Here is a 12,261-nt window from a genome sequence, read left to right as displayed (position 1 = left end):
CTGGTCTAACTGGAGGTCTATGTGTAAAAAAATGAAACTGGACCCATATTTGTCACCTTGCACAAAACTCAAATCCAAGTGGATTAAAGACCTCAACATAAAACCAGAGACACTAAGCCACTTAGAAGAAAAAGTGGGAAAGAGCCTGGAACATATTGGCACAGGAGACAACTTCCTGAACAGAACACCAACGGCCCAGGCCTTAATGTCAACCATTAATAAATGGGACCTCATGAGGCTGAGAAGCTTCTGTAAGGCAGGAGACACTGTCAAGAGAACAAAGCGACAGCCTACAGACTGGGAAAAAATCTTCACCAACCCTACATCTGACAAAGGTCTAATATCCAAAATATATAAAGAACTCAAGAAATTAAACACCACCAAACCGAATAACCCAATTGAGAAATGGGGCTTGGCAAGGACAATACAGGAGGTAAACTTTAAACCCCTTCCCAGATCTAGCCAATGGTCAGAATATTCTCCACAGTTGAGTGGAGAGTGTGATACGACTTTCTCACATACTCTGGTGCCTCACATTTGACCATGTCCCCTGGAGGGGGAGACCTGGTGGCACTCAGAGGAAGGACAGCAAGTAGCCAAGAAGAGACTTGATACCCTATGAGAATATATATGGGGACGTAATCCCCCTCAGGAACAGTCATAGGGGAGGGGAATAATGGGAAAATGGGGGGGGGGGGGAGGAATGGGAGGATACAAGGGATGGGATAAACATTGAGATGTAACAAGAATAAATTAAAAAAAAAAAAAAAAAAAAAAAAAAAAAACAAAAAAAAAAAAAAAAAAAAAATTAGAAAAAAAAAAAAAAAAAAAAAAAAAAAAGAGAAATGGGGCTTGGAACTAAACAGAGAATTCTCAACAGAGGAATATCAAATGGCTGAGAAACACTTAAGGAAATGCTCAACCTCCTTAGTCATCAGGGAAATGCAAATCAAAACAACTCTGAGATTCCATCTTACACCCATCAGAATGGCTAAGATCAAAAATTCAAGCGACACCACATGCTGGCGAGGATGTGGGGAGAGAGGAACACTCCTTCATTGCTGGTGGGAATGCAAACTAGTACAGCCACTTTGGAAATCTATCTGGTGCTATCTCAGAAAAATGGGAATAGGGCTTCCTCAAGACCCAGCTATTCCACTCCTTGGAATATACCCAGAAGATGCTCCAGCACACAACAAGAAAATTTGCTCAACCATGTTCATAGCAGCCTTATTCATAATAGCCAGAACATGGAAACAGCCTAAGTGTCCCTCAGTAGAAGAGTGGATAAAGAAACTGTGGTACATATACACTATGGAATACTACTCAGCTATTAAAAACAAGGAATTCCCGAAATTTGTGGATAAATGGATTGAGCTAGAAATGATCATAATGAGTGAGTTAACCCAGAAGCAGAAAGAATCAAATGGTATATACTCACTTATATCTGCATACTAGCCCAAGGGGCATGTCCCACGAAAGCCTTCACTTACCAGGAAACTGGGACAGAGGGGAAGGCATCCTATTGGGACTCTAAATGAGAGACGCATGGGAGAACAGCAAAATAAAAGGATCCAGAGGGTCCTAGAAATCTACAAGTAGAACAATATGATAGGCAGATTTGGGCCCAGGGGTCCCGCTCAAACTAAGGCACCAGCCAAGGACAATACAGGAGGTAAACTTTAAACCCCTTCCCAGATCTAGCCAATGGTCAGAATATTCTCCACAGTTGAGTGGAGAGTGTGATACGACTTTCTCACGTACTCTGGTGCCTCACATTTGACCATGTCCCCTGGAGGGGGAGACCTGGTGGCACTCAGAGGAAGGACAGCAAGTAGCCAAGAAGAGACTTGATACCCTATGAGAATATATAGGGGGACGTAATCCCCCTCAGGAACAGTCATAGGGGAGGGGAATAATGGGAAAATGGGGGGGGGGGGAGGAATGGGAGGATACAAGGGATGGGATAAACATTGAGATGTAACAAGAATAAATTAATAAAAAAAAAAAAAATAAGGGACCAGAAAAAAAAAATAAATAAAAAAATAAAATTGAGAACCTGGGCTGGAAAAAAAAAAAAAAAATCCAAATGCGACCAATGCCTTTATTACATTAATAGGGAATAAACCCCACATAATCATATCAACAGATTTAGAGAATTTTAACACCCATTCATGAATAAAACCCTCAGAAAAGAGCATCTGTGACTAACTAAAGAGCTAGCTATATAAACTCCAGCTAGTGTTACAGTTAATGGTTTAAAAAAAAAAAAGAATGCTTTTCTCTTAAGATTGATAACAATAAAGGTGTGTTGGGCATCCTCACATCTATGTAGCCTTGTACCATGAGGAAAGGCTATAATAAAGACTGTGAATAAAAAGGAAAAGTGCCTTTGTTCAAGATTGACCTGCTGATCTATGTATTTAAAAAAAGAAAAGATAAAAGAGGCACAAACCATAAATTTATAAAACCTCTACTAAAATACAAGGTAAGTGTAAAAGGAAATTAGGTGGGGCTTGAAAGATTCAGTTAAGCCAAATGTAACTCCTTTTTTTTTTCTTTTTCTTTCTTTTTCTCCCCAAACATGGTTTCTCTGTGTAGCCTTGGCTGTCCTGGACTAGCACGATAGGCCAGATTGGCTTTGAACTCACAGAGATCCACCTGCCTCTGTTGGGATTAAATGAATGGACCACTATGCCCATCCTAATGCCATTCAGAATTTTTAAATTACCTTTAAAAATATTGAGTTAACTAATAATAATTAAAACTGAAAAATAAAAGTTAAAATATCAGTATTATTTATAATGTCACTGAAACTAGAAAATAAAGAGATGGGGATGTCCCTCACTGGTAGTGTGCTTGCTTAGCATATCCAAGGCCCTAGATTTGAGTCTACCACCGACCTCTCAAAAAATCAAGAACAGTAATGTCATAAAACAAAATCTATACATTAAATATCAACAAAAGTAATCTAAAGAAGGCTAAAACAAAGATACAGGTGTATCTTACAGGTACCGATAAAATATACTTAAGATATTAATTATACACAATTGAAATACAAAAGCAAAATTTATTTTGAAAAATAAGCATAAATTTTAAGATTTAATGCCTGTGGATTTTAGTCCTAACTGGAAGTCTCCACTATCCAATACAGTATGGCTTTGGTTTAAGGAGAGACACATAGGCCAAAAATCAGGCCTATAGACAGTTGATATCTAACAAAGGTGATGCTGTCATCCAGCAGAGGAAATGCCATGCTTTTCACCAAGTACAGCTACAGAATTCAATATCTACATGTGGAAAGGCCGCATCTCAAACCTTCCTTTACGTTTTCTACAAAAACTAACTGAAGTGGGCTATGTTTCACGTGAAAATGAAAACTATTCTTTGTTTTGTTTTTGCTTTTGTGCAGGAGATTCAGCTGAGGGCCCTTGTGCATGGTAGGATCTGCTCTACCTCTGAGAAAAGCCATAGTCCCTTAAATCCATCACTTCCTGTTCTCACTGTAGCAGCGTAGACAACCACCACCACTTCCAGAGGAACACTGGAGAATGTTTTCAATTTTAAAGCACACATTTCTAAGATAGGACATGAATGCAAACCAAAGAGAGCCAACCACTGACACTATTATTGATACTCTGTTATGCTTGCAGATGGGAGTCTAGCACAGCTATTCTCGGGGAGGCTCCACCCAGCAGCCTAGCAAAACAGATGCTGAGACTCTAAGCCAAACATGGGGCAGAGCTCAGGGAGTCTTGTGGAAGTGTGTGTGTGTGTGTGTGTGTGTGTGTGTGTGTGTGTGTGTGTGTGTTGGAGGGGAAGGATAGAAGGACCCAGAGGGAACAAGAACACCACAAGAAGACCAATAGAGTCAATTAATTTAGGCCCATGGGGGTTCACAGTGACTGAAGCACCAATCAAAGCTTCAGTCTCTGTGAACTCCCATGGGCCTAAATTAATTCAGGCAACATATATCTGAAAGATTTCTATCCAGAGTATATGCAAAACACCTAATTCAAGCACATTTTTACATGAGGTAGAAGGATAATAAATTCAATCCAGCGTAGGCTACATAGCAATGCTCATATTATCCTGGGATACACAGCAAGACCCAGCCTCAAGAAAACCCAAAGGGTAAAAATAGCTAAAATATTTGTAGACACTTCTTAAAAGATGATATCCAGCCTGGCATGGTGTTGCATGCCTTTAACTCAGCCCCTAGGAAGCAGAGATGGGCGAGTCTCTGAGTTCTAGGCCAGTCTAATCTACATAGTGAGTTCTAGAACAGCTAGGGCTACATATTGAGACCTCCCCAAATAAAGTAAGACAAATTATTTCCGTATGGTTAAAGACTGTTATCAAATATTAACAAGAATATAAAGAACTGGAACTTTTCTGAATGGCAGGCATCTACTTTTTTATCCCAGGTGTTTTAGAGTGAAACTGAAAAATAGAAGAATTTAAGATTTATAATGTGACCACTCTGTAAAATGGCCACTACCCAGTTGCTTTTGGGTGTGGTGAGATGACTGTCTGTTCTGTTTGTAAATTTCAATCATAGAATTGTGTGGAAGTTTCCTGAGATTAAAGCCTTCCAGAAAAATGTAACAATAGTATGTTCTCAGGGGAGCTAAATATTCTGGGAAGTTCCTTAAATCAGGAAGTAAACACATCAAAATAGCTCCAGAAGCCCCTGAAACTGAGCAGTCCTCCTTCCTCAAATCCATAAATAGATTGCTGAGTCCCTTTCAGGCGAGTAAGGAAAAAAAAGACCGAGACAACGCCAGCCAAGCATCCTGAAAGAAGCAAAGACGGGCCAAACTTCCTAGAAGAAATAAAGACCAGCGGACCACCTGGAACGGGCACTGTCCCACCTACTGCACTGCCTGCAGGCTGTGCAGTGTGCTCCAGGTTCCAAGCTTTTGTCTGCTGTCATTGATGCTGGGCTGGGCTTGGTGAGGCAACTGAGTAATTTCTGTTCCTCACCCATAATCCTGTAAGCAACACTGACAAAACTCTGGTTCACCAACTTGGACTTTGTTAGTGCCCATCTTTGGTCTGTCTTCAATTCCCTATCTTAGTTTGTTCACATCTCCTCATGAACAGTGTCACATAACAATGCATTCTTATTAGATATAGTACACTATAGTTCCAGGCTTTATTTATCATATAACTGAAAGTTTAAATGTGTTGACCAATGTCTCTCCTTCCAAGATCCACTGTAACCAACCATCTTTCAATTTTGTTTCTATTAGACGGACATTTTTAGAGTGTGCATATAAATAATGGCATGTGCTATCTATGTCTGTGTATAGTTTATGTTAATTGTTTAAATTTAAATTTATTTTTAAAAATTTATTCATTTTATTTTCCAACCATAGGCCCCTCTCTCATCTCTTCCCGGCCCCACTCTCCCTCCCTCTTTCCCCCTAGGCCCCTCCCCTAGTTCTCAGAGAGGGGGACCCCTTCTCCCCTACCAACTGACGCCAGCCTACCAAGTCTTATCAGGACTGCCCACATCCTCTTCCTCTGTGGCCTGGTAAGGCACCCCACCAGGGGTAAGTGACCAAAGAGCAGGCAACAAAATCCATGGTAGGGACAGGCCCTGCTCCCCTTACTAGGAGACCCAATGAGCTGCCTATTGGAAACATCTGAGCAGAGGGCCTAGGTCCTCTTGATGCATGGTCCTTGGTTGGTGCATCACTCTCTGCCAGCTCCCCCTGGGCCAAGATTTGTTGCCTCTGTTGGTCTTCTTGTGGAGCTCCTGTCACCTCCAGGTCCTTATATCTCCCCACTCTTCCATAAGACTCCCTGCCCTCTGTCCAAAGTTTGGTTGTGAACTCAGCTTCTGCTTCCATCCCCTGTTGGGTGGAGTCTTTAAGAGGACCTCTGTGGTGGGCTCACGTCCTGTTCCTGCTCTTCAACAGCTTCCAGTGTCTATTCTATTTACCCTTCTGGATGAGAATTTAGCATCCTCCCTAGGGTCCTCCTTGTTACTGGTTTCTGTTATTTAGCAAAATGACTTTTGGATTTTTTTTCATGTTGTCACAGATGACAGGATTTCCTTGTATTAGCTTTATTTCCATTTTTCTTCAATTTTTAAAATTAAATATATTATATTTAAATATAATTCCTCTCTCTTCCTGCCAACTTCTCCCATATCCCCACTCACTTTCAAACATCACACACACACACACACACAGACACACACACACACATATCAACCTGAGGAGTCTGTTCAGCGTTGCTTATATGTATATATTTTAGGGATGATCTCTTGGGATTAGATGATTATTTAGTGTATCCATCTGTGGGGAAGATGATTTCTTCTTAGTAGCTTTTACTTGCTTGTAGCTTTTAGTCTAAGGGTGAGGTCCTGGGTGATTTCTTCCATCTGTGTTGGCTTGTCAACAAGTGTTGTCATTGTTCAGGTCTTGTTTAAACAGCCATATTTTTTTTTCATTTTTAATTATTTGTGTGTGTGTGTGTGTGTGTGTGTGTGTGTGTGTGTGTGTGTGTGTGTCTATGAATGTAGTGCAGTTTCCCCAGACTCAAAAAGAAGATGTCAGGGGCCATGAACTGAAGTTACAGGCAGTAGTTAGCTGCCCAGCACAGGGGCTGAGCCCTAAGCCTATGCCCTCTGCAAGAGCAGTGCATGCTTTTCACCATTGAGCTATCGTTCCTCGTGCTCATTTTAAGGCTGAGGGATATTCCTCACATAAATATAACACAATCGTCTTATTCTTTCGTTCCTCAGCACACACTTACCTGTTGGCATATCAAGGCTTTTGTGGATAATACTGTAATGAACATGGAGTGTAGTAAAATCTTGAGATAGTGACTGTGTGGGTGCTTGCATGTGTGCATGTGCACATGTGTGTGCATGTGGGTATTCAGATGTGGAATTGCTGGATCGCATGGTAGCTCTGTTTTTAACATTCTAATGAACAACCATTCTCTTTCCCTTAATGATTGCACTATATTCATATCCCCCCTTCCCCCGTCTCTTTTCTCCCTTACTCCAGGGTCTCATTTAACCCAGGTGGCCTGGAACTTATCATGCAGCTGAGAATGACCTTGAACTCCCAATCCCTCCTGCCTCTCCGCCTCCCAAGCGCAGGGATTACAGGCATTCATTACGCCTGTCATTGTAATTTCTTAAAAAGTTAAATGAAATCAGCTCCTTTTAGGAATTTATCCAGGGGAAACAAAAACACATGCTCATAGAAAGCTTGCTTATGAATTTTCCAAGAATCCTTATTCATGGATGGGGAAACAGTTCAGTTGGTAAAGAGTCCATCTTATAAGCATAAGGACCTGAGGTTGATCCTCAGAACACCCATTAAAAAAGCCATGGACAACGGCCTGTTCTTGTAAGCCCAATTCTGGGGAAGCAGAAATAGATAGACTTCTGGGGTCCAGTGGCCAGTCAGTCTCTACTAACCTACAAGCCCCAGGTCCCAGTGAAAGATCTAATCTTAAAAACAAAGCAAAAGGCTGCTGAGGCTTGACACACAACATTGACCTCTGACACACACACACACACACACACACACACACGAATTACTTGTAATAGTAAACAATTATGTCTCAAATATCCATTAACAAGTGAATAAATATAAAATTATAATTAGTATATATTACCATATTTGTTTTTATAACATATACACGTATATCACACACATATGAAAAATAAAAGGTTAAATTAAAAATAGATCAATGTTTGCATAAGATCAAGATTGGGCCTAATAGAATTAAACTCCAAAAAGGAATGAAGGCAATTTAACTGCAAAAGGGAATGAATTTTAGAATCATAGAAATGTTTTCTACCTTGGTTGTAGCATTTATATGATTATTAATAATATTCGAACTATATAGTTATCATTTTGCATTCTATTATATGCGAGCTATACCTCAATAATATCAAGTTAAAAGTCAAATAATTAACACACTAAAGTATAAACTATATGCTTCTAATTTTTCTGCTTAGTATTTTGTATGTGTATGAATGCAAGTTGGAATATCCTTCAGTATTATATCTTTCATATCACTAATTTTTTTTAAATCTGGCAAAATAACTTACCGATGTAATTTTTTGACATTGAAACTTCTCTTACTTCAATATGAACAGAGCCTCTTGGTATCTGCACCACTTCCATATAACCTGGAATACAGAAGATTGGCAGCAATAAGCAGCTAACTAGAAAATGAATGCTTAGCAGCCATCTAATATTAGCAATGGTCTCCATTTTTTCATTTCTCCTTTGACTTTGTACTCCATAATTGCAAAATAAAAGCAAATCTCCAGTGTCTATGAAGACATTTTAGAGGGGAAAAAAGTACTTAATTGGGGGGTTGGTGGGAGGGAGCTTGAGATAGGGCATGACTATGTAGTCCTTGGCTGGCCTGGGACTTATTATGTAGACCAGGCTGGCCATGAATGCACGAGACCTGCCTGCCTGGCCCTGCTTATTTTATCTAACACCATCACAAGATGTTTTATAGCCTTAGCATGTGCAATATTGGTCCACCTTTCTTTTCTCAACACATTCCTCACACCAATGCTCTGTGGGCTGTCATAATCTGAAGAAGCATGGCAAGTTTGAAATAGTACTATCACTCATTTACAGTCATAGCTTCCAATGAGGCTGAGAGGCCAGGATCACCTATGATTGGGAGTTCAAAGCCAGCCAGGGTCATTTAAGTAGGACCCTACCAAAAAATGTAGGGTTGGTGTGTAACTCATTGGAAGAACATTTGCCTAGCATGGTCAAAAGCTTATTTTCCATCCTCAACAAACCCTCCTTACCAAAAATGTCTAACTGAAGTCAATCAACATTCTTTAAGATATCTTTATGAAGCTACCTTAACATGTGAGAGACTGAAAGGACCACTGTCTGGGGAAAAGACACTTTTGGCCTACATGAGGAAGTTTTCAGTAGGGAGGAAAGGAAAAGCAAGAGTCTTTACTACTGCAGTACACCAGAGGAAGAGTTATCTCCGTACTCACCTCCTCTGGGCAATGAGTCATTGAAGAACCCTTCAATGGCATCACAGGTGCTTCCATCCCCACCACAGACTCGGCACCTATCTTCCCTAGCATCAGATCCCAAAATATTATCACAACCTACATGCTGAAAATAGAGAATATTCAGTGTGTCAAAAAGGGAAACTCCTGGAACCGTAACTAATCAAATACATATAACTTAGTTATTTACTTGTATTTCCTGTAAAGGAAATCAAAATAGGGACTACTTTCCCATCCAATGTAATTCTCTGTTAAGTACAGCTAACATTTCTAAATATCTACACTTAAAAAATGATTCCCTAGAAATATGACTATTTCTAACTTACGTCTCTTTCATTGACAGATACCATGCTCTAATCCTTTAAAGGACTGTAATTTATTAGCAACAGACTCTTCCTTTTTATCCCAGTCAAGCGATTCAAGAACTAGACAAGATGACTCATGGTCTTGTCTTCTACAATGCTGTCACAGAGCGGACCCTGCTGAGCTCATCCTCTGCAGGAATATAATAGGGAGGGTCAGACTGAGGTCCACTAGCTGCCCTTCCTAAACATGGCCCCTTTCAGCCAGTTGTTGACGCCAGATGCTAATTATCATGTTCACACCTGAGTAAATGCTTAAAAAATGAATATTTGTTTCTAACTGGGGAGTCAGGTTGGTATAAACAAAGGAGATGTAAGCATGCAATTTAAGAAGCTACGTTTTCAGCTTTTGATTTTGTATTTAATTATAAAGATGTGGGTTTGTAGCCTGTACACGACATAGTATGGTGCCTGAATTTATACATCTGAAATTCAGCCAAAGTAAAACCTGTAATTATACCTACATATAAAAACTGACATAAAATATATTTCCCCTGAGAAGATAAAGTACCTATACAAAAACACTAAGGAAACACAAATCTCTCTCTTTTTCTGTTTGCACATACATTCTGATTACACTAAAATGACCCATTCATATTATGAACCCATGCAAAGGTGATTTCTTCTAGAATTTAATTATATTTATAATAATTGCCAAGGATATAATTTTGGGGTTTTTAAATTTACATTTTTCTCCTGTTCTGTTTATAAATAAAATAATAGAAAATGAGAGGGAATAAGGATTCAAATCTTCTTCATGTGGCTGCCATATGTTCTTATTGGAAAGCTTTATATATTTCATAGTATAATTTTCTTCTCAAAGTGTGAAATAGCTAGGTTCCACCTACTTTATCTCCTTTTGAAGCATTATGATGGTTTTCATTACACAGTCAGTCTTATTAAAGCATTTACTTTAGCATTAGCCAGACGATTTGGAAGGGGTAGGGATCAAATCCGTGGATCTTATCGTAATAAGAAAAGCCACAAAAACCACTGTTCTCATAACTTGTTTTGCTTGTTTTACTTTGAAGAGAAACACATTACTAAGTGATGTGAAGTGAGAAAGAAGAGATAAAAGCAGCGTTTTGCTTAGCTTCATAATTTCCAAGTTCCTTTCAATAACTTGCCTCTAGACCTGATGCTCCGTATATGCATGCGTGCGTGTGTGTGTGTATGTGTGTGTGTGCTGTATTCTTCTTTACTAATTGAATTTATCTAAAATGTGGCTTTAAAAAGTTGGACATAGACCCCAATGCAAACTACTATCTGAGAAAAACAAAAGACCCCCAACAGAGAGAAGTAAAACCTGAGCCACCTTGCATTCTCCATTGATACAGATATCCAGTGAGTCGGCATTGCACTGGGTCCCATCTATGACAGCAGGGGCACGTTCAGTGTAGAAATTGTAACCTTCAGCCAGGCAGTTTAACGCACAAGGTTTTACTCCACCTAGATGAATAAAATGTAAGTGAAAAAAGTGGAGTAGATTTCCTAAGAAAGAATGATTCAATGTTATTGTTATCAAATGTACAACTCATGTACACACTGTCCATGACTGCACACTTTACACCTCAATCCTTTCTAAACTTTGTGTCTAGTTTTATTGTGTACTGGGCATAGAGGGGCATCTGCTGAGCAGCTTTGTGCTTTAAGCCTCTCAAGTGCACCCACTAAATATTATAATAGACCTTAGGTCAAAACAGTCACAGTGAAAGCCGCTGAATATTTTTCTTAAAGTATCAAAGGGGAAGGATTTTAAAAAATGACCTAAGGAAATAAAATTCCAGGAGATATGAAAATAACTTTTAGAGCAAATAAAATATTTATTATCTATTCTAATAAATCCCATACAAAAACTATGCTTTGTCAATCAAGCAGGGATACACATACTATTATTATAAAACTAAATATGTACATCTTAAAAACATCATACTCCAAGGCTCTAGAAAATAATTTCATATGAGGTCATCAAATCAATGATAAAAATTATAATGGTACTAAATTTATGCAATTCTTATTAGATTAATAAAAAGACAAATATGAAATATAATATTAAATTTTAGCAATTAATATATAGTATGATTTATGAAAAACATAATGGCCACTTTAATGCCTTAGAAATGCATATCTCACATCTACCTATATATTTATATCTATATAAATATAAACACAAATCTACAAATCTATAAATAAATGCATATATTCGTGTGTGTGTACATGTGTATGTGTATGTGTGTGCACATGTGCCACAGTGTGTGTATCTGTAGGTCAGAGGACAACTCGTGGGAATTACTCTTCTCTATTACCACGTGGATCTCAGGGATCAAATTCAGGTCATCTGGCTTGGTAGCTGAGTATCTTGATGGTCCAGACATGTATATTTTTAAGGTTAATACGGAAAACAAGCAAAAATCAAATCATGCATCATGACTTTATAGTATATTGGAAAAAACAGATATAGATGTGGTCTTCCTAGAGTGGAAATAATATATGTAAAATATATATATATAAGAGATTACTGATTAAAGTTATGAGTTAAAATATTTTATAGTTTTATTTCATAAGGTTTAAAATACTATACTGTGTTTATTCTAGTTTGGTTGACAAAATTTCTCTTTGAAGTAAAGATCATTGTTTCAACAAAGAAAATAAAACAGGCAAATAAAATTACATGCCTGGGTTTCAATTCTTAGAAACAAGATTTCTAAAGGGTAAAAGTAAGTAAAAGAAGAAAGCAAAGTGTATGATGAGTTAATAATAAACTAGAAGATTAGAAGCAGCCTGTGTGATTCTATAGATGAGAAGAGTCAGGAAAACAAACAATAGAATATCTCTGTCTCCAAGATGGAATAATTGGAATAGCACTGGAAA

The 12,261-nt window shown here is 38.5% G+C and overlaps 1 protein-coding gene across 1 annotated transcript in view; it reads right to left on the bottom strand.

Annotated features, from left to right (window-relative positions):
- The window catches only part of Adamts6 (ADAM metallopeptidase with thrombospondin type 1 motif 6), a 255,251-nt gene that overhangs the window by 69,407 nt on the left and 173,583 nt on the right, over nt 1-12,261 (bottom strand). The window contains exons 16-18 of the mRNA XM_051172597.1: nt 10,706-10,839; nt 9,011-9,134; nt 8,084-8,164 (exon numbers count right to left, since the gene is read on the bottom strand). Coding sequence (XP_051028554.1) covers nt 8,084-8,164; nt 9,011-9,134; nt 10,706-10,839 — 339 coding nt within the window. The remainder of the gene's footprint in view (nt 1-8,083; nt 8,165-9,010; nt 9,135-10,705; nt 10,840-12,261) is intronic.

The sequence above is a fragment of the Acomys russatus genome, chromosome 30, assembly GCF_903995435.1.
Source record: "Acomys russatus chromosome 30, mAcoRus1.1, whole genome shotgun sequence".
Classification (NCBI taxonomy): domain Eukaryota; kingdom Metazoa; phylum Chordata; class Mammalia; order Rodentia; family Muridae; genus Acomys; species Acomys russatus.
This window is presented reverse-complemented; position numbering and strand designations above follow the sequence as displayed.